Source organism: Euphorbia lathyris, chromosome 10, assembly GCF_963576675.1.
Source record: "Euphorbia lathyris chromosome 10, ddEupLath1.1, whole genome shotgun sequence".
Classification (NCBI taxonomy): Eukaryota; Viridiplantae; Streptophyta; class Magnoliopsida; order Malpighiales; family Euphorbiaceae; genus Euphorbia; species Euphorbia lathyris.
In genome coordinates, this window is record NC_088919.1 from 27,922,520 (window position 1) to 27,946,736 (window position 24,217).

At 32.5% G+C, this 24,217-nt stretch overlaps 1 protein-coding gene across 2 annotated transcripts; it reads right to left on the reverse strand.

Moving 5' to 3' along the window:
- Nucleotides 1–1,753: 1,753 nt before the first annotated feature.
- LOC136209440 (uncharacterized) lies at nucleotides 1,754–23,448 on the reverse strand. Of its 2 annotated transcripts, none has more exons than XM_066000903.1 (6): nucleotides 23,283–23,448; nucleotides 21,556–21,664; nucleotides 21,386–21,470; nucleotides 21,222–21,294; nucleotides 2,527–2,606; nucleotides 1,754–2,446 (listed from the first exon to the last, which is right to left on the reverse strand). In XM_066000903.1, the coding sequence occupies exons 2-6, from the start codon at nucleotides 21,619–21,621 to the stop codon at nucleotides 2,295–2,297; spliced, it is 456 nt and encodes a 151-aa protein (XP_065856975.1). In that variant the 5' UTR covers nucleotides 21,622–21,664; nucleotides 23,283–23,448; the 3' UTR covers nucleotides 1,754–2,294. The 2 variants fall into 2 exon arrangements, with proteins under 2 accessions (XP_065856975.1, XP_065856976.1); XM_066000904.1 differs by lacking the exon at nucleotides 23,283–23,448 and adding an exon at nucleotides 22,975–23,201.
- Nucleotides 23,449–24,217: the final 769 nt, after the last annotated feature.

The following is a 24,217-nucleotide window of genomic DNA, read 5'->3' on the forward strand; positions in this document are numbered from 1 at the left end:
CTTAGCTTTGGTTCCAAACTTATAATTGAGAGTTGACACTTGAACAGAAGGATTTAAAAAAGTGTAACACAGCTCATAAATGCTAAAAAGAAATATGCTTCCGAAAAGTTTTAGGAAGCTTACGTATGGAAATGTAAATTTCAACAGTACCATGGAATGGAACAACATCAGTAATCAACAATTAATCCCGGGAAATGGATTCCAATCGTGACGATCTACGATGCACTTCAATGGCTTGCAAGGAATTCTCACAACAATATAAAATCTCTCTCAAATTCCTCTTCCATAAACCAAACAACAAAATCAGAATTGAAGTTGTGTAGACAACTATCAAATTCTTTATACACAATCAGAAATCAACATTTAACCTTAAGATGACAGCAAGTAATGGTAAATACAACATACATAGCAACAAAGACAGCTTTACATACCTATATAAAGAGAGCTTTGCGCCATTTCTTCTTGATTGGCCCCACCCAGTGTTACCTAATGCATCAATGTCGAAATTAGCTGACAATCAGAATGGCTTTAAAATAGATTGGATCCTATCCCAATTGTTACATGCTAAATTTAGTTCCTAATGAAGTAAGTCATTTGTATAAACATGACTTTGCCCTCTACCCGATTTAAACCTGCCGTGACCCGATTTAAAACAACCAATATTACCAAAAGAAAGGCCAATAATTAATAATTAATTCCTCAATCATCTAGCCTTTTCCATTCATTTTTTATCCCTATATGATATGCATTTTCTCCTTTAGTATTAGAAACTAATATATGCACTTCAAGCTAGAAAGTGATTAATGAAAATAGAATCTAATTACCCATTAAAAATAGCAATAATAGCACGATATTCTAATACAATAACCAATTTTTCCAAAGCATTCTTCAACAGAAACTCAAGAGGTCAATAATTTTAACAATCTTCAAATGTAATGCCAAACAAGTGAAAACATTTCCAGTTGAATTCAAGTAGTTATAAACATTCAAGTCTGGAAAATCTTCAAGCATAGGACACTTGAGATAGAGGTTATTAGCCCCAAGAAGTTGAATATAATGGCATTGCCGCGACAATCTTTTAATCTCGTAATTTTGGTTTATTAGCTCGTTAAACTATATTCTTAACAAGTTATATATATATATAGCATTGCATTTTAAGTTTTAACATTATCTTTCTTATTTGTAGACAATATGAAAATTGAGAAAATCATGAAATGTTAAGACTTGCAAAGTTGGTCACTATTGCCTACGCATTGCAACAAACACCATAATGCTTGGATTACATGTGAAGTGAAGACGGATTCCAACAAAACTTATGTACCTCAGTGAACCGCAAATTTATAACCAATTTCTCAAGCTCTGTGAACTGTGAAGAACATAAACAATTCCAGGAAGGTGCTCAAGAAAATTAGGACCACCATCAAAAGTCAAACATTTGTTGTTTATTGATGGAGAAGATATACGTCTCAAACTCCAAAGTTGGTAGACTCTTCAAGCATAATGAAAATAGAAATTCAGAAACGGTAACATAATTCTATTTCAAATTTGAATTAGCTGAGAAATCAGATATTTTGCTTAGAACCTTTTTTTTTTGAAGAGTTACCTTGATAAAACATCACCAAACATTTATAGCTCATGAAGTTGCTCAAGAATCATCCTCCCCAAACTTTCACCATACAATTCTGCAGAACAATCAAAATCAAGAGTGACACAGATTGATGACAAAAGATTTATCAATTGAATTGTTTTAATATACAAGGAACACAGATTCAATTCCTTATGGTCTGGACATGAAATTACAATTGCATTAGTTTCAATACCTACTAAAACTAATTTCTTCAAAGAGGTTGAATCAATAACAACCGGTTTGAATTCCTCATAACCTATTCATTCCAACAATTCAAGTAACAGACTGCTAGATAGAACATTTTCAATTGCTCCATGAGACAAAAGACTACGTACAACACTCTCAATAGCTTGAACAGGCCACCAACAAGATTCCATATACTAATCAGTTCAAGTAATTACAATCTCTTCTTCATAATCATAATAATAATGTCAATACTTTTTGATGAAGATATTTACAATTGCTTGAGGACTTAAAGTGGCATCAATCTCTTCTTTCACAATCATCTATCTGCAGCAACTCCAGCTGTGATTGCAAAAGAGAGGCCGACATGAAATGACTCCCTTCTGTAGCTCTTTTACTTAGTTGCTCTGCAAGTACCTCAGCTTTGGCATCCAGCAGTACGAACTTAACTGCACCCATATAGCTTCCAATTTCATAAATTGGATCAGCTGATCGTAGAATTTCTCGGTATCCTTTCTACAAAGAAGAACACCCAAGTACTACAGTTTTTCCACCAATCATGCTCTCCCTTAAACCATCCTTTAGACAAAGGAATTCGGTCTTCCTCTGACAAAGGAATGCCATTCTGCATCTTTTCTGCTTTTTGTATTCAAAATTTAAAAATTCAAATAATTACATTAATCAACTTCTCAAAAAGACATTGCACATTTCCGCACCTTTGTTAGATTGCGAGTGGAAATCATCGGCATCTAGAAAAGCACAACCCAACACTTTGGCCAGCATTTCACCTATTGTGCTGTTGAGGCATCAGTGCATAAGTTAGGGTTCATGAAAGACTTTTAATTAATATGATTAATTGAAGCATGAATTTGACGAATCATGAGATTTTATGAATAATATATCAAATACGACTGTAATTCATAGGGGCTTTTTACATCTCAAGATCATTGTGCAAGAAGTTGCGGTCACAAATACCAAAAAAGAAAATTTACTAAGAAACTGTGAAATTAAGAAGCCATGAGACAAGAAAGCCCCTTGATATTGATATTGGTTATGTTTCATTTAGATCATTTTGATTGACTTACTTAATCAGTTCTGGTATTAAGTAAAACAAATGCTAGAAGTTCATAAATCAATATTTTTTCTAAGAGATGACCGAGGTTTTTCATTACAAAGAACAAGGACCTCAAAATTAAAATGAGTGCTGACGACTTCAAAATTGAAAAGTTTAAATACTTGATAATATTCTAAACAACTTTATTTCTTCAAATATTTAATTTTGAAGTTATTTAGGTGTTGTTTGGTGGGGAGAAAGAAGTGAATGTTTAAAGAGAGAGAGTTTTGAAAACGATGATTTTGAAAATAAGAAATTTGGTTCCATAGTAAATGTGGCACTAAACAATTTTAATTTTTGAAATTTTCGATTTTGAGGTCGTTAACTATTATTTTTACAGTGTCAAACTAAACGATCATTGTTTTTAGCAAAATGAAAACCTCAGCCCCCGTTTGTACAATTTTTTTACAGATACCAATTTGACAAAAAGTGAAAGCGAATGAGTTTTCTAGACGTTACATTTTTCTTGATTAATGTTATGCTTTTAGTTCTAAATGTTTTCAATTCTCGACTAATGCTTGACGACTTGAATCACATTTTGATAGCTCTTATCACTAAGGTAAAAACCCTTCGTCTATAAAGGATTTATGATATATTGCTTTGTGTAACGTGCTCTACAAGTTGATACCAAAAATGGTTGCTAGTTGGTTTAAATTGTTTTGCCCAGTCTGGTTTTTGATACTTAATCCACTTTTAACATGGGTTGTCTGAGTCGTCTGATTATTGATAATACTACCCTAGCATTTGAATCTTTTTCAAATTATGTAGGCTAGGATTAAAGAAACATAAGAAATTTTCCTTTAAAGCTTAATATGAGTAAGACATATATGACTGTATTGAATGCATTATTTTTTGGCAATGGGTGCTTGAGTAAAAGCCCTTTCTGAGTGCCTTTGTGAAGCTTAATATGATGTGTATTTTTTCGATTTCTACAACTTTTTTGATAAATGGTCAACCTAAAGTATTGGTTAAGTTGTCTAGGGGCTCAAATTAAGGGGATCATATTCCCCCATACACATAAGGAAATATAAAAAAGAAGAGCTTGAAGGTACTCTTCACGGGGTTAAGGTCCACTCATCTAGTCCTAGCATTACCCACTTATTTTTCTTTCACGGATGGTTCGAATATGACATTGGAGTTATTTAAATAATTTTGGGTAATCACGAGTGGGCTTCAAGTTAGATGATTAATTTTGAGAAGTTAGAGATGTTTTTCAACTCCGGTGTTTCACCTACAAGTAGAACATATATCATTTTGTTACTTCGTGTTTGTGAAATTTGGTGCTTTTCCACGTTATCTAGGATTGTCTTCAATTATTGGGAAGTCTAAAAAAGAGATCTTTGTTTCCATTGAAGAGAAGATTAACAAACGATTGAGAGGATAAGAGGAGTGTCTTTTATCTCGAGGAGGTAAGGAGATTCTTATGAAATCTGTCTAGGCCCTAAAAAATCTTGTGGCATTGTTAAAATCAATTGTGATGCCTCGACGAGGGATAATAGACAAGATTATAGGGTTGGGTTGATTGTTAGGGACTCGAGTGGACTCGTTATGGCTTCCACATGCATTCCGATTGGTGCTTGTGTTAATGTAAAGACGGTTAGCCATCTTTGAGGGACTAACCTTGGCTCGGGACTCTGGTTTTTCTGCTATCATTATTGAATATGATGCTAAAGTAGTAGTGAACACAATTGTTGCGGGTTCCTTCCCTCATTCTAGCCTCTTTGAGCTTTATGCTGATATTAACTCCATCTTCTCTTTTTCAATCTTCTTCTTTTAGGTTTGTTAATAAGATAAGGTGCAAAAAAACCCTAACGTTAACAGTCGGAAGCAATTTTACCTCTACTGTCTAAAATGATGTAATATTACCCCTAATTGCGTCCAAGAGCAATTTAGTTAGATCAACTTCAGACATCGTTATAAAACACATATATTTTATTTCTTACTATGCACTAATTGCATATCTGTTGGTTCTAAAAAAATCATATTTTTTGTGATTTAATAATAAAGTTGGAGATTAATATTTTTAAATTTGAAGAATTATTTGGATTTTTATCCAACTCGTATAAAATACGGTATAACTTTTTATTTTTATTCTTTTTTCACGTCTATTCATGTGTATGATCTGTTACTAATAAGCGATGTTGTGGATAACAAGATTCATGACTAAGAAAACAATTTATAACTTATTTCTCAACTTGACTCCACTTGCCAATCTTAGAGGTAAAATTACTCTTTACTTTACTGACAATATTAAAAATAAAATTTATCATTTTAAACATTAAAGATAAAATTACTTTTAACTACTATTTGTGCTAGTTAAATATATTTATTTCTGATTAATGATTTTTTCTTTAAAAAACGATAATGAACAAATAAATATATTTCCAAATCAGTATCTTATACTGAATGCATATCAGTTGTTTTAGCTTAAAAAATATATATGTGTTTAACCTGAGTGGTCAAAAACCAATTTTTAAGTACCAATATAAAATTTCTCAAAATTAAGCTACATTGTGTTTAAGATTCTTAACATATAAAAAAATATATTTAACTAGCACAAAGTGGGACACATGATGTATGCGTTTAGACATTTATATTCAAGAATAGTACATGAGTCAGATAAGGGAGGGTTGAATAATTTGGTTGAAAATGAAAATGATGTTAACGACCATAATGCTAATGATTTGAGTGAGACAAATAAAGTGCCTAATATGTCAATTGAAATTCCTGATATTGGTGAAGAACACATAATCCCTCTTTTTAATATATTTATGATCCTAGAAATTGGAAAAGTGTTGATAATAAGGAAAGAGACATTTTAGTTGAAAAATAACCTATACAGGAAGAGAATTTGAGTTTTATAAATTCTCTAAACATTTTAGAATTTGAGTTTTATAAGTTCTCTAAACATTTTTGTTATGCCTTATACTCTAGAAAGTTAAGCAATAGTGAGATAAGTGATAGAAAATGGTTGGTTTGTTCCAAACTTGTGGACAAAGTTTATTGTTTTTGTTGTAAATTGTTCAACTCTAGCACAAACAAAACTTTGTTAGCAAATGATGAGCATAGTGATTGGAAGGATCTTATTGAGAGACTTAGGCAAGATGAGAATAGTATTGTACATATAAGTAGTATGAATACTTGGAATGAATAAGAGTTTGATTGGATAAGACAACAATTGACAAAAACTTGCAACAAGAGGTTATGAAAGAGAAAGAACGTCGGAGACAAGTTTTAGTTAGAATATTTTCTGTTGTGAAATGTCTTGCTAAACATAATATGGCATTTCGAGGTTCTAATGAAAATCAAGATAGCAATCGAATTTTTTTAAGATTGATTGAAATGATTGTGGAATTTGATATTATAATGTAAGACCATGTACGACGCATTGAAAATCGTGAGGTTCACTATCATTATCTTTGGCATAAAATGCAAAATGAGTTAATCTCTCTTTTGGCACATAATGTTAAAAATTCTATAATCAAGATAATCAAATAAACCAAATATTTTTCCATTATTCTTGATTGTACTCCTGATGTGAGCCATCAAGAACAAATGACTTTAGTAGTACAATATTGTTAATATGGGTCAAGGTTATGACAATGATTCTAAAATGAAAAGAAAACACCTAGGAGTCTATATTTTTGGTACTTGAAATTAATCCTAGAGTCCAAAATATGCTTTGTGCTTGTCATAGTCTTAATCTTGCTCTTAGTGATATGGCTCATTCATACCTGCTGAAGATTAGAATATGTTAAAGTTAATGTCATTTCTTAAATAGTGGGATTTTAAAGAGAATTGATTATGGCACTGCTACGATTGAAGCTTCTGACAGTGTAATCAGGTCACATATTCGAAATAGAAGAAGAAAAGAAAAAGCTGGTAAATGATTGAAATAAGAATAGTCAAAAGTACGTTTGTGATTTGTGAAGTATGGTATTTATAGGTAAATGCCTATAGAATTAGGTTCTCTTTTACTCCACTAACCCCATTCCTATGCTATGTTGTCCTAGACTTTAGGAACAACAATGAAGCAAAAAAAAAACACATCGAAAATTGATAGTTGTATGGTTAGAAAAATTTGACTTAGGTTAAGACTACACTAAACCTGAAATTACTGAATAGTCCGCATATAAACACATGTACCTTCTGCGATACAGTTCCGTTTTAGTTTTATGAGTAATAAGAATTGAAGGAACAACAATTTTAAATTGGACTTGCAAAAATCTGAATAAAAATATACACAAAAAGTTCGTTTTTTTGGACCTATGAAAATTGCTAAAAAATAGTACACTAAACCATGACTTCCTATTTTCCTCCTTTAATCTTTTCTATTATTTTTAATCACTTTTAATTTTATTCAATAAGAGGCTCTAGCCTATATTCTAATCATTTTTAAAAAAATTATTTCATAGTCCAACCATTGACCCCTTTTATGTAAAAGGTTTGAAATTGAATTTTACACATGTAATTTTTTTTTATTTGATTTTTGCTTTATTTATTCTGTTTTTGATGATGCGTTTAGACAAATTGCATTTCGAGTTAACTACGGTCATCTCTTAAAATATTAATTTATTTGAACTAATGATTATGTTAAGTGTTTTGATTAAAAAGAAAATAGAAGAAATTCAAAGAACATCCTTAAGAAATAACAAAGGCCCAAAGTATTATTCAGGCCCAGAAGCAAGAAGGATCCAGAAGCTGGTCCGGGTCCAGAAGCAAATCAACCAGAAGAAAAGAATCACAGCGTTGACTTATTTATCTGACATTGCGCTACTAAATAAGGATATAAGTACAAACAACAGTTGGCTTGTCCCCATGAACAATTTGGATAGTTTTCCATAAATGAACAAACTGCCAGTCTGCCTACGCAGAAATCAGAAGCGTGCTGCCTCAAGAGACAGAAGCAAAAGCGTCTACAACAGTAAAGCTTTTGTACCAGAAGACAGAAGTTGAAAGCGACAAAAGTACGTTTTCCCTCAAATGGTCTTTTCGAAATTCGAAAAGTTCTGCGTTCAGGCTTCACTATAAAAGCCCCAACAAGCGCTAATGTTGACACTTGATCATTCACGCTGAAATCAAGAGAATTATTCTTTAAGTGCAAAAGCAAAAAGCAAAAGCTCATACACATTCATTGTTGTAATTCGTGTAATAGCTGATAGATAATAGAGCTTCATTTTGTGTTCTAAGTTAGAACAAAATCATCAATAGTTAAAAGGTCAGAAGCATAATTTGTTATCGTTTAGTAACACCAAAAATATCTCTTAATCTGCTGAAATCTTCGAACTTCAAAGCTTTAGTAAAAATATCAACAACTTGATCTGAGGATGGTACATGCTTGAGCTTAATTTTTTTTTCCTTCCAATGCATTCTCTAATAAAGTGATACTTGGTGTCAATGTGTTTGCTTCTATCATGGAAAATCGAATTTTTAGCCAACGCAATAGTTGACTTATTATCAACAAAAACATCAGTTGCTCCATTTAGAACAAACTTCAAACTTTTTAACATCCTTCTCAACCATATTACATGGCAAAACAAGAAGTTGTTGCAACATACTCTGCTTCACATGTTGAAAGTGTAACAATGGCTTGTTTCCTAGAACTCCAAGCAAAAACAACTGTTCCTGTAAAAAAACCAGTTGTACTTTTTCTATCATCAACATCTCCTCCCCAATCACTATCACCGAATCTATACAATCTGAAATTGTTTTGAGAAGAGTAAAATAAACCATAATCCAATGATGTATCGAAGCATCCACTTTGCTGCCTCCATATGAGCTAAAGTTGGAACCTCCATGTAACGACTAATTTGTCCAACTCCATATAAGATATATGGTCTTGTACATGTCAAAAATCCCAGCCTTCCAACCAACATTTTAAACAAAGTTGGATTCACTTTTTGTCGACATCATGCTTTGACAACTTATTTCGATAATCCACTAGCGTAGAAGCTGAATTGCATTTATCCATCTTGAATTCTTTTAAAATAGCTTCCGCATAAGACTTTATTTATAATTATGTCAAATAATACTTTAAATTAGGTCAAACTAATAAAATCATTAATTTTAATATATTTTAACGATTAATTTTTTTTTAATTTGAGTATAAAATCATACTTTATTTCTTATTTACGAAAAATAATAATATATTGAAATGTAATTTTGATGATATGATTTAATTGTAATTTTGTAACCAACTATGATATTCATATAAAAAGCCCTAAAAATTATTTAGGTTTTAAAAGGTTAAATAATTGATATTTTAAACTTGAAAAAGGTCCAATTGATATTTTGAATATAGATTAAAGGTTAATTTAAGAACTAAACTCATATTTGGCCTCTGTGGTATGAAATTTTTTGTCATACCATTTTGTAACATTTTCTTCTTAAAGTATTTCCATAAGTGACATTTAACTTCGATGAAAAAGTAATCGATTTGTTAAATTTTTTTTTGCCAAATGACACAATTTTTCACATGTGATATATACACGTGGCAATTGATTTAATTTTTTACCAAATAGATTTAATATATAGATAAATAAGGAATTAATGAAATATTTTTTTGTTTATCCTGTACTGAAATATATTTTAATTTTTTTTTACGTCAAATATTTTTATTGAATGGGCTCTTATTTATTATTCCACATAGGGCCCATGCATTATTAGGACCGACCCTGATACTACATGAAAATGTAACTATTACAAACCTAATAAAACTTAATAACTCTTAACGACTAATTAAGAATTTAACTTAACTTCACATAACTTCTCATAAGTTATTCTAAAGTAACTTAAGTAACTCTAATAGTTACAAGTTAATTTATTTTGCCAACAATCAAAATAAAGACTATTAATTATAAATTTATTATTTCAACAAAAGAGAGGAGTTATATTGTTGTTGTAGGTTGTGTGCAATCGATATGAAGGAGGATTAGAAGAGGGGAAAATAGGGGGCTAAAACAATTGTGGATGAGGCGAAAAAGAGATTGAAAGAGAGTGAAAGTGCAGAAAAAGGACAAACGATAAATATGAGGGTGATTCACAGTAGACTGTGGAATGGAGCTCATAGTGTTAAGGGAAGGTTGCAGATTCAGTTGAGGGTGATGAAAGATAGGAGCAGTAAAAGGAGTTCGATTAAATTCAGCCCCTATGAAGAAAAAGAGTAGGAATTAACGCCAGATTGAGGTGGTATGAATTGCCCAAGTGCCGGAAAGATGATGTTTGTTGGTTGTGATAGAATAGAAGAAGAGAGGATTTCTAATCATAGTAAAGATCGATTCCAGAAGATTTGAGGCAGAATCTGCCTCATGATTTTGACAATGTGTAGGGGTTTATTGTCCTATAGTCAATTGTTGAAGGATATGAACCGACGGTAAAACGAATTGTTCTTTTATATCATTTGTTTTAATAAGATATAGTTTGTTTTAACTATATAAAAGGCATTCATCTTTTAAGAACTAAATAAGTCAAATAAAAGAAAAATCCTTAAGTTTATTTAAAGTGATAATAAAGTGTTCATACAAGCATGAAGTGAGACAAAACCTTACAATTAACTAATAAACTTAAAACCACCCCAAGTCAAGTAATATGTTTGAATAGGGATTGACATAATACTATTGAGACTTGCATGTAATAATATCTTCTGTTGTGAATAGAGAGCTGATCTCACAAGCTACAGATATGAAGATATCTGGACAGTTACATGGATCTAGTGAAGGAGTTCATTAGGATTGGGGATCCGACTTGAGATAACAGGATGGATGGATTTATCCTATGTCACTTGTTCATCACATTGGTATTAATAGGTATAAGTAATCCTCAGACTCAAATGAATGTTAATTTAGTGATTCTGGATTATGGAATGTGATACTTTGACTCTAGGGTGTGTGCGGGAAGGCGTTGGGTATTACAGGAAGTAATTGCAGAATAGTTAACATTGGATTGAGCATTTATCACTCCTGATAAATAGGAGATATGTCCAAGGATCGCTTGTGGAAGTCTTAACTCTAAATCCTTGCAAGGTGGTAGCTTAAGAATTGAAATGGAGATTTCACTTAACCTATCTATTCGGAGTTAACTCGGCATGTACAAGTAAAACGAACGTCTCGCTATATGTGACTTGACATAATCCATAGTCATAAGATTATGTTCAAGGAGTTAGTTGATAAAGGATCGAATTATATTGTAACTAATACGGAAAGGTCAACGACGGAATCAACCTGTCTTCTTATAGCTCTGAGGGAATGTTTATGATTCTGCTAATCACAGTCCTCGCACTCATTCTGTTATACAAAGATTAAATTTAATTTTGGGAAATTAATTTAATGGTTGTATACGACTAGTAGTAATAAGAACCTAATGGGTTGCACATAAGACTTGGAACCAAAAAGAGGAATGGATATTAATTAATGGATGGAAGACCAACTTAGTCCACTAAGGCCCATATAGGGAGGGGGGCGAAATTCCATGTGTCTAACACATGTGGGAATTAATTTAATTTTGACAATTGTAATTAAATTATAATTGTTTATTAAATTAATTATAGGATAATTAAGTTAATTGTGATTAAATTGCTTCTAATTATTATCCTATTAAATAAGTTAATAGTATCTTTATATTTAGATATAATTGTAGATAATAATAATAAGAGTATTATTCCGAATATAACTCTTAATAAGTAACCTAATTCTATCTAATTAAGGTTTAGATACAAGAGGTTATTTATAGCCCTCCTATTGTAAATTTCGTCCAACCCTAGTCATCCCAGAGAGTGAGATTTCCAACCCCCTACAGTAGAGGATGGAATCGCACCGCTTGCTTCCATTCGATTGATTTTATCTCTTTCTCTTTCTCCTTGATCTTGTGTTGATTTGTTAGAGACAATCTATTTTGATTGTTACCCTAGTTGAGATTCTAACTTGTTTGATCTTGTGTTTTGTTTGTGCTCGTGAACTCGGAACTAGAGTTGAGGGCACTTTGTTAGCAATAGTTGATAGTTCTTCATAAAAGGTATTTCCTTCTATCCTTCCTTGTATGAAATAACGATTAACGGATCATGGTTTAAGGAAATAGGTTAAAAAAATTATATTTCTGCTGCCAAACGTTTGCCTATTTTCCTTCATATGTGACTTGACATTATCCATAGTCATAAGATTCGTTCGACGATGTAGTTGATGAAGGATTGAATTATACTAGACCTAATGCGGAAAGGTCAACGACGGAATCAACATGTCTTCTTATAGCTCTAGGGGAATGTTTACGGTTCTGCCATTCACAGTCCACGCACTCATTTCGATATACAAAGATTGAATATAATTTTATGGAAATTAATTCAATGGTGGTATACGGCTAGTAGCAATAAGAACTTAATAGGTCAAACATAAGACTTGGAACCAAAAGAAGACATAATATTTAATGAATGGAAGGATAAAATTGTTTTAATTATATATATAGGGGCCAAAATTTATATATGCATTTTATGTATATATATTAATTAATTTATTTAGACAATTATAATTGGATTATAGTTGTGGTTAAATTAATTATAGGATAAATAAGTTAGGAGGTTTAATGTGATTAATATATCTCTAACTATTATCCTATCAAATAAACAAATGTTATCTATTATATTTAGATATAGTTATAGATAATATTAATAGAGTATTATTTAGAATAAAACTCTACTTAAGTAACCTAATTCTATCTAACTAGGGTTTAGATACAAGAGGCTATAAATACCCCCATATAGTGAATTTCGGCCAACCCTAATATTCCTACAGTAGGAATTTCGGCCAACACAGTATTGAGGAAGAAAATACTCCACTCTTCTCCATTCGATTAATTTCTATCTCTGTTTCTCTTTCCTTGATCTTGTGTTGATTTATTAGAGGCAATCTCCTTTTATTGCTATTCATCGGTTGTATCCTAATCGTTTACTTCTTTGTTTTGTTTGTGTTCGTGAAAATCGGGATTAAGAGTTGTTGGCACTTCATTTGCAACTGTAGAATGATCGTCAATAAAGGTATTTCGTTCTATCCCTCTTTATATGAAATAACGCTTAACAGATCTTGGATTAAGGCAAATAGTTTAAAATTTTATATTTCTGTTGTGCGTGTGTTTACCTATTTTCCTTCAGTGGTATCAGAGCGAGCGTTAAATCCGTTATCTCATATATGAAAATATTAAACGGTTAAGACGATATTAAGATGTTTTATGATTCGATTAATTGACAAAGGGGTTTGTAGAATTAAACGGTTGATTAAAACAAGGTTTGTATATGTGATATACACGCTTTGTGGATTAAGGGTTTAACCGTTTGAATCGTTAAAAGAATTAATTAGATTAATCTTTGAAATTTTGATCTTGTTAAACGATTTAAATGAAACAGTTAGAATCGATTAATTATTGATATATATTTGGAATGAGTTATATAAATATAAATTAGTTTATATATATCTATATTTAAAATTAGGTTTTAACATAAAATTAAAAGGTTTTCCTCGTGTTAAGCACTTGACTCCTTTTTCTTAAAAAAAAAGGTTTTAATTAAAATTAAAGTTTTTAAAAAAAAATTGTGAGCGCCAGCTTTGCTATTGTTTGCGCAGCCTCGCATATGATAATGGGGCTGCGAATGTTGCTGCCTTTGGCAGCAACATCTCCCTCCGCCGCGGATGTGATCCGTGACGGGGAAGAACCCGGTTTCGTCCCTTTACGTTTATTTTGAGTTTCTGATTTTTCAAAAATATTTTGGTTTTTCAAAAAACTAAAATTAATACATGCAGAATTAATTAATCCACTTGGTTTTTATCGTTGTCTTATTTAAATTGTATATATTGAATTGAGTTGTCTAATTAAAGATATTTTGATACGGTTAATTAGATGAACTATTTCATTGATAAAAAAATTAAAATTTAGAAACAACGAATCAGCCCGTATAAGTTTATTAACATATAATTGTTATAACTAATAAAAGGATATGATAATTATGTGTGTTTTAATTTGATTTTGCAAACCGTTTTGTGTTTAGTAATTATATTCGATATATTAGTTAATCACGTCAAACAGTTTTGGTAAAATAATTAAACACAATAATTTATAGTTTCTCGTCTTAAAATTTTTGTGTTTTGGAATTGATTTTACGAAGTTATTTGATGTTTAATTATTTGTATGTGATACGGTTGAAATAAACGTGTTAAATAATTTTGGTAAAATAATTGAATACAAATAATTAATATTTGTATAGTTATATTTTGAGTGTCTAATTAAGTTTATATTTGATATAGTTTAATTAGAATAAAATAGAAATGATACAAAATTAATTAAAGGTTAATTTGATAGTAAAGTTAATTAAAAGACTAAATTGATAGTAAAATTAATTTAAGGGTTAATTTGATTAACTAAAATATTATATAAACAGTTTATGTAATCAACCAATTAAATTTATTTAATTGAGTCTTTGCATGTAGGTGTTATGGATATATTTAGCCCCTCTATAATTGTTATTTAGTCTTTTGGTATTTTTGGAAAAATAGGTCCTACGAGTCCTGTCTTATTTACTCTCTATTGTATTTCTCTTCTCACCTAAATCCCTTTAATTAGTTGAAGTATTCTAAAGTAGTATAGAAATTGATATTGTTGTAAATCAAGGTGTCAAGGAAAAGACGGAGGACCTGAAGGATAAATATGTAATAGTTAGTATTTACCCTAGGGTTGACTTTTTATTCCGTTTCTGGCTTAACGAAATAATTTAAATGATATGTCTATAACCACCAATGTAAATTGTATGTGTCTGATGTATGCCAAAGAAAATCAAGACTAGGTTAGATTATGAGACTTTAAAATAAAATCCCTCACTAATCAAAAGTTAAGTAAATAAGCAAGTTATTAAAATGAGTTGCCCCTTCCTAATATTATAATTCAGCCAGTAGTATCTGGGGACTTTGGGTTGTTGAGTAAACTCAAGCTCGGGTCTTATGGGTAACACCTGAATTATTGAAAATTATTTTCACGAATATGGGGTAATGACATAAACTAGATTAGAATAATTGGATGGGTAAACTCATGTTATTCTAAAGTAATAGGCAATATGGTTGGGATAAATATCAATGTATATTAGTTACTAATGTGGTTAGTAACCCAATAACCTAGGACTCACATGGTTGATGTGATTGATTGCATGAATCTACCTAACAAATGAAACTAGCTTGTTGAGTAAACTCAAGGTGAAATTTTAGGAGTTAGGATCCTGGCTCACCAAGGGATTTGTGAAATTCTTCGAATTAATATTGAGAGTTATTAATTTGGCAAAATAGTGGGAGCAATTTAAACAACTACAGTCCTATATTTAAATTGAACATGTTAAAGCAAATGATTAACATTCGTCACTCTATCTCACTCTCAAGTTAAAGTAAATACTCTAAATCATCATATCTAAAATGGATCTACATATTATTTTAACCGATAATAAAATTGAATAGTTCAAATTTCACCAACTAATTTTGACACCATCAAAATTGTTTTAAACATTCGAAATGGTTGGGTATGTATTAGGATACACTAACACCTACCATCAAAATTGTTTTGAAATTCGAAAAGGATTGGGTATGTATTAAGATACGTCGATACCCAATGTCCCAGTTGATGATGCTCCTGTCAAGAAGATTGATGTTTACCGGAAGCACCAATCAGATGACGAACGTACAAGATGTATCATATTTGCAACTATGGCACTAGAGCTACAAAAGCAACATGAGAACATGGATGCGTGTTCCATGATTATGAACTTGAAGGAGGTGTCTGAGAAACAGACTCAATGCGAAAGCTATGAGATGGCAAAATTGTTGTTTTGCTCCAAGATGCAAGAAGGTTCTTCTGTTGTGGCACATTGTGTCAAGATGATTGGCTATATCACTAAACTTTCTAGTATGAGATTTATGATGGATAATGAATTAAGTGTTGACTTAGTTCTACGATCCCTTCTAGAGATTTATTCATAAGTTCATCACGAACTGTCAGATGAATAACTTAGAGACCTCTATAGAAGAGTTCTTGAATATGCTCAAGTCAGTTGAGCCCAATCTAAAGAAAGAGAAATTGATGTCTGCATTTGTTATTGAGGGATCTCCAAGAGAAAAAGGGAAGTTTCTCAATTCTAAAGATTCCAAGAAGAACAAATGCATTAAACCCAAATCAATGAAAGCAAGAAGCTGAAAGGGAATGCCACCAACATGGTAAAGAAGGGAAATGGAAGAAGAACTGTAAGAAGTACTTAGACTCTCTCTAGAAGGGTCATGATAATGCTTTTACATTTGAAATTTAAAGGATAGATAATTCAACTTACTTGTGGAAATTTCACCTAGGCCATATAAGCGAGAAACACATGTCTAAGCTGCATCAAGATGGGCTTATAGACTCAGTTGATTTTGAACCAATGGGCATATGTAAGTCTTGTTTAAAGGAAATATGACAAAGACACCCTTTAGCAATAAAGGAGAACGTGTATCAGACAATATAGGACTAATACATTCAGATGTATATAGTCATATATCGACACAAGTGATAGAAAAGTTCAGTTACTTCATTGGCTTCATAAGATGATCATACCAGATATTGATCCATCTGCATGATGAAGCATAAGTCAGAAGCATTTTGAGAAAGTTCAAATACTTCAAGGATGAAGTAGAAAATCAAACAGGAAAGACTATTAAAGTACTTCGATTGGATCGAGGTAGAGAATGTCTTTCAAATGATTTCTTGAGTTATCTAAATGAATATGGATTCACTCACAATGGACTCCTCCGTATACACCACGATGTATCTGAAGGAGAACTTGTACTCTATTGGATATAGTACGATCCATGATGAGCACACCCTTTCTTCAAATGATGTTATAGGGCTACGCCTTAGAAACCACCTTATTTAGCTTGAACTGAGTATCCACAAAATCCGCCAATTCTATTCCACATGAATTGTTCAGTGGAAAGAAACCCAGTTTCTCTTTCATGATAATTTAGGGGTGTTCAACATATGTTAAAATACATAGCATCAAATAAGTTAAATCCTAAATTTGATAAATACTTCTTCATTGGATATCCGAAAGAAAAGTAGGACATTACTTCTATCATCTGGATGATCAAAAGTAATAGTATCCAAGGACGTTGTACTTCTAGAGAAAGAGTTTATTCTAGAAATCCAATTAGAAAGCGTGATTGAACTTGACGAAGTTCAAGAAGAAGGATTGGCTGAAATAGCGGAAGCGATGGTGGAACCTGAATATGTCTCACAAGATGAGACACTGGTGACACTACTAACTCATAGGTCTGGTCTAGTTCATTAAAATCCCAAAGAGATTTGGATTTCTAGTGGGAGCCGACGAAATCCAAAAGAGATTTGGATTTCTAGTGGGAGACAACGAAGAGGTTCACGTGTTAGACGATGAACCTACAACTTATGAGGAGGCTCTTGTAAACCTATACATGTAAGCTAGTGGGAGCTCGTATGAGCCTTTACATGTAAACTAGTGGGAGCTTGGTCGTTTACTTAGTATTATATGTCGATGATATTCTACTAATGGAAACGACATAGCTATGCTGCAATCGGTGAAAATTTTGGTTATCGGATAAAACTCTTCATAATAGACTTAGGAGAAGCAGCTTATATCTTAAGGATTAAGATCTATGGAAATAGATTGAGAAGAATGATTGACCCCTCCCAGTCTAAATACGTTGACAAAATGCTCAAAGTGTTTTGCACTAGACCTAACATCACTTTTGCTTTAAGCATGACAAAGTCGATTATAGGTGAATCCGAGTGATGGTCACCGGATTGTGGTCAATAACATTCTTAAGTATTTAAAATGACTAAAGACATGTTCCAAGTATATGGAGATAATAACTTGAAAGGTGGAGTCTTTCATATACGAGTCATCAAACAGATAAAGATGATTTCACAGAATACAAGTTTATTCTGAAAAGGTACGGTTAGCTGGAATAGTTCCGAGCAGGAAACTGTAGCCGAGCCAAAGATCAAATCAGAGTATATAGCAGCTTCAGAAGCAGCTAAAATGAAGTTTGGAATGGAAGTTCATTATTGAACTAGGTGTGGTACCTGACATTGTTAATGAGATTAACAATAGAGTTGTTGCTCTTGCCAAGGACCTGCAGTCTCATAATACGTCTAAACACTACCTCAGTCGTTACTATCTCTACCGAGAGATAACAACAATAGTAGATATGAAAATTAAAAGCGCCCATAAAGGGACAATCTTATAGATCCATTTAAAGAATGCCTTACCCCAAAAGGTTCATGATCGTCATGCGAACGCTAATGGGAATGTTTTTAGAAACAATTGGCTTTAGTCCAAGTGGGAGATGTTGGGGTTTAGTGTCCTATAGTCAATTGTTGTAGGATATGAACCGACTATAAAATGAATTGTTCTTTTATATCATTTGTTTTAATAAGATATAGTTTGTTTTAACTATATAAAGACATTCATCTTTTAAGAACTAAATAAGTCAAATAAAAGAAAAATTCTTAAGTTTATTTAAAGTGATAATAAAGTGTTCATACAAGCATGAAGTGAGACAAAACCTTATGATAAACTAATAAACTTAAAACCACCCCAAGTCAAGTAATATGTTTGAATAGGGATTGATATAATACTGTTGAGAATTGCATGTAATAATATCTTCTGTTGTGAACAAAGAGCTGATCTCACAAGCTTCAGATATGAAGATATCTGGACAGTTACATAGATCCGATGAAGAAGTTCATTAGGATTGGGGACCCGACTTGAGATAACAGGATGGATGGATTTATCCTATGTCATATATTCATCACATTGGTATTAGTAAGTATAAGTAATCCTCGGACTCAAAGGAATATTAATTAGTGATTCTGGATTATGGAATGTGATACTTTGACTCTGTTCAAACACGATCCATAATAAGGAGGACCCTGGGGTGTGTGTGGGAAGGTGTTGGGTATCACACGAAGTAATTGCAGAATAGTTAATATTGGATTGAGCATTCACCACTCTTGATAAATGGGAGATATGTCCAATGATCGCTTGTGGAAGACTTGACTCTAAATCATTGCAAGGTGATGGATTAAGAGTTGAAATGGAGATTTCACTTAATCTATCTATTCAGAGTTAACTGTACCTGTACAAGTAAAATGAACGTCTCGTTATATGTGACTTGACATTATCCATAATCATAAGATTCGTTCGAGGATGTAGTTGATGAATGATCGAATTATATTGGACCTAATGTGGAAAGGTCAACAACGGAATTAACCTGTCTTCTTATAGCTCTGGGGGAATGTTTACGGTTCTGCCATTCACAGTCCGTGCACTCATTCCGATATACAAAGATTGAATATAATTTTATGGAAATTAATTCAATGGTTGTATACGGCTAGTAGCAATAAAAACGCAATGGGTCACACATAACACTTGGAACCATAAGAGGACATAATAGTAATTAATGAATGGTAAACACTCATGTACTATTCTGACGCATGAGTTGGTAATATTGACTGATGATTAGATGATATGTAGCTCCTAGATCCATAATCCATGACTGTTTGGGAAGGTTCTGATTGGCGGCAAGATTAGACTGCGGATTCTGAATGCTTCGATTTGGTTGATAATAAGTAGGTGAAGAGCAACTGTGAGAGATGTGCCCTTTTCCTTTGCAACTGTAGCATGTCAAGGTGCGAGAATCTGACGGAGCAAACGTTATACCCTCATTTCCATATTGTTGTTGAGTCGATATAGGGTATCCATAGTTGCTATAGCCAAAATTGCCATTCTATGACTGATTGCGATGTTGTCCTTATTGTCGTCCTCCTCTGTCCGTCCATCCACGGTCACGACCTCATGGCGAAAACCCTCTACCAGGTGCATACTGAACAGATGGTGCGACAAGAGAGATTTGTTTTGGCCTCCTTATTAATCTGGACTTCCTCACTCAAAAGTTACCCATACACCTCGTTATAAATAATTTAAAGCATTCGAGCTTCCAAGGCCCTCACAAACAGACGGTAACTAGGCCCGAGACCTGACAGAATACAATCTACGAAGTCATCAGAGGACATTGGTGGTCCTAAAGTAGCCAGTTGATTGAAATATAATCGATTGGACTTGCTTGTCCAATTGTTGCCATACCGCAAACGCATCACATTCCGAGGAAGGGGATTTGGTTCCATCGACATGGTTGTATAACTGACAATCTTGCAGAGTTAATTCTAGTTGAGTTTTCCAGAGAGAAAAACTGGTAGAAGTAAGCTTGACGGACAAGCAGTGAGAGAGATTCCACATAGCACCAAGGCCGACGGATACAGTTGAAGCCATCAAAGCAGTTGAATTTGATGAAGTCAAGGAAGAAGACGAGTTGGAACTGGTCGCACTTAGGGTTGCCACCGCAAGGATTTTTTTTATTTTGGTGTTTAAACCTTCAAAGGCTCTACTACATATAATAAATAACAATTGTGTTATTATTAACTTAAATCAATCGTGAATTACAAGGATCCCTATTTATAGTTAGTAAATATAAACCTAATTGGTATACACAACACAAAACAGTCGCCTTACTGTTATCAGTCTCGAACAGGGAAATGGTGTATTCTCAACAATTGTCTCGTTTATAATCGTGTTATGTTTGTTTATGTTTTCCAAGATAATCATGCAAAACTGGTTGTTTTAAGCGGGTTACCTCTTCAAATTGTGTTATCGTATTTTGAACTAGTATTCATGTTTACACATTTTACTAGTAAATATACATTTGTTGACTAAATTTGGCTCTGGTGGAATAATTTAGATCACAAAGTTGTTATGATAAATCAAATTTTAGTAGTGGAAAGTCAACAGAATGCCTTTAAGAGATATAACACCTCTAGTCTACGGTTTTGTACGTGTAATATGTTAAGAAATATTACCAAATTGAAACTTTAAGACTAACTTGCTTTTGAGTTTTAGTTTCTGCCACAAACTATGGCTGAAGCACTCTAAATAGATATTGAACAGGAAACCAACAGCGCTTTGAAAAGGCACATAAAGATGATAACAACATGCTTTCGATATGATTTCAAGATGGCTATTTCTAAATAATCTTTTCTTCTAACAGATTACTTCCCTATGAAGATGGAACTAAATAAAAGACGGCGGGACTCAACTTCTCATTAAACTGTAAAATAAACACAGACAGACGGAAAGAGATTGTGACGTATAATCATATCAGCTACCACTAAAGCATTTTTCCAAATATTTCATTTAAAAAGGGTAAAGAGAATATGCACCTGAAATGAAATCCATGACAAACTTTGATTTCCCAACCCTTCCAAGCTGCAACATTGTTTCCTTTCCATTGTCCTAGTCAAGAAATTACTAATCAACAACCATAATTTCCTAATCATCTTATTCCTTTGAAAGTGTTGGAATTTATATATATAAATATATATACCTCCAATTTCAGCTGGAAATTCTTCATGAATTTTAAGACTAGCTCTGCCCCAACCTCTGTAGTCTAGTTTATAACGCCTTGAAAACTTGATGACCAAAATAAATCAATGCATGAAATATACAAACAATAATTGAATTTCACTAGTTTTCTTGTAAAAGTCAGAAATTTACATTGTTGTAATGTGGAGTTCTTGAATATAACTTATCCATCCAATCCTTGGGTATGAACACCCTCATGCTTCTTTAACTTCCTGTGCAGGTGACTAAGGTACGCACAAACCTGAAGAGAATCGGATTCATAAGAATGAACACATGCAAATAAAAAGAAGGAATTAGAATAAATCTGCCTTACGTAACGACAGCCAGAAGTGGATTATGCTGCTTAAAATGGAGAAATTCTAATTATTTTCTATATTTAATAGAAATAGTATTCATCTTAAAATGTAATATTTTCAAAAAGGCAACCTGATCCAAGATATGGTACTTGGAACCCATGGCTTCAGGGCTCTACCAGTATTAGTAGACAAAGATTTCCTATTTGAAAACATTCAATAAACGGATTAACATACACAAAATTGTAAGAAGATTGGGTTAGAGGACTAGACATAGGCATTGATTTCTTGAAGCCGGACGTTTCTTCTTGAGCTATCTGACTTCATCAATCCATGATCCTTTTCACAATATTAACCTATGATTAGGAATACAACACAGGGATAAAACATGTATTCTGAACAACTTTTGAGAAACATGGCAAAAGTAGAAAAGACATACGGACTTAAGAAGATAGATTGATGGAGTTGAGGATATATATAATGTTCTGAATCTGCTGTTGATTTGAATCAGTTTTGACTATTAATGACAAACTAAAAAGGGTTGAAACATCAAGTTGTTCAGTAAAAATTTAAGTGTCATAAAAACATAGCATATGAAGCAAAGGAAGATAAGTTCAATTTGGTTCTTAAAGGATGAAAACACCTAATGAAAATTGTTTTTAGATCTGTATGAGCAAGATATACAAGTTTGAGCAAATGGTGAGGCCCAAATGCATAGACCAATTAACACAACTTCAAATTCCATTAATCAAAAACCAAAATGTGAAACTAATTTGTCTGAATGTTTGTTGAGATGCAGAAGAAATTGGTGTTACGTAGTGTACTCTCCATTTATCTTCACATAATCATAACTCAAGTCACAGATAATTAGAGACAATCCGACTGCCGCGACAAGTTTTTAACAACATGACAACGAAAAAGCTGCTGATAGTAACAGATAGGAGATCCAAGACAAGGTTTAAAGTTTCTGCAGGGAAAAAACAGTTAATTTGAGAAATTAACCGGTCCACCTCTTCGAGGGGACTTCTTGGCTCGAATCTGGATTCAATCGGATGGTAATAAATACCAAGAGCGAACATTATACCTGATGTATGACCTCTGTAACAGCTGCAACTGCACTGATTTGCTAAAATTTTATAGCTTTGGTTCCAAACTTATAATTGAGAGTTGACACTTGAACAGAAGGATTTAAAAAAGTGTAACACATCTCATAAATGCTAAAAAGAAATATGCTTCCCAAAAGTTTTAGGAAGCTTACGTATGGAAATGTAAATTTCAACAGTACCATGGAATGGAACAACATCAGTAATCAACAATTAATCCCGGGAAATAGATTCCAAGCGTGACGATCTATGATGCACTTCAATGGCTTGCAAGGAATTCTCACAACAATATAAAATCTCTCTCAAATTCCTCTTCCATAAACCAAACAACAAAATTAGAATTGAAGTTGTGCAGACAACTATCAAATTCTTTATACACAACCAGAAATCAACATTTAACCTTAAGATGACAGCAAGTAATGGTAAATACAACATACATAGCAACAAAGACAGCTTTACATACCTATATAAAGAGAGCTTTGCGCCATTTCTTCTTGATTGGCCCCACCCAATGTTACCTAATGCATCAATGTCGAAATTAGCTGACAATCAGAATGGCTTTAAAATAGATTGGATCCCATCCCAATTGTTACATGCTAAATTTAGTTCCTAATGAAGCAAGTCATTTGTATAAACATGACTTTGCCCTCTACCCGGTTTAAACCTGCCGTGACCCGATTTAAAACAACCAATATTACCAAAAGAAAGGCCAATAATTAATAATTAATTCCTCAATCATCTAGCCTTTTCCATTCATTTTTTATCCCTATATGATATGCATTTTCTCCTTTAGTATTAGAAACTAATATATGCACTTCAAGCTAGAAAGTGATTAATGAAAATAGAATCTAATTACCCATTAAAAATAGCAATAATAGCACGATCTTCTAATACAATAACCAATTTTTCCAAAGCATTCTTCAATAGAAACTCAAGAGGTCAATAATTTTAACAATCTTCAAATGTAATGCCAAACAAGTGAAAACATTTCCAGTTGAATTCAAGTAGTTATAAACATTCAAGTCTGGAAAATCTTCAAGCATGGGACACTTGAGATAGAGGTTATTAGTCCTAAGAAGTTGAATATAATGGCATTGCCGCGACAATCTTTTAATCTCATAATTTTGGTTTATTAGCTCGTTAAACTATATTCTTAACAAGTTATATATATATAGCATTGCATTTTAAGTTTTAACATTATCTTTCTTATTTGTAGACAATATGAAAATTGAGAAAATCATGAAATGTTAAGACTTGCAAAGTTGGTCACTATTGTCTATGCATTGCAACAAACACTATAATGCTTGGATTACATGTGAAGTGAAGACGGATTCCAACAAAACTTATGTACCTCAGTGAACCGCAAATTTATAACCAATTTCTCAAGCTTTGTGAACT

Bases quoted from the DNA above. Each gene is read 5' to 3' on its own strand.
- LOC136209440 (XM_066000903.1), bottom strand. From the start codon at position 21,621: ATGAGGGTGTTCATACCCAAGGATTGGATGGATAAGTTATATTCAAGA. The intron at 21,471-21,555 runs GTAAATTTCTGA...TTGGTCATCAAG, and splicing joins GAACTCCACATTACAACAAT to TTTTCAAGGCGTTATAAACT. The intron at 2,447-2,526 runs GTGCGGAAATGT...TACAAAAAGCAG, and splicing joins CCACTCGCAATCTAACAAAG to AAAAGATGCAGAATGGCATT.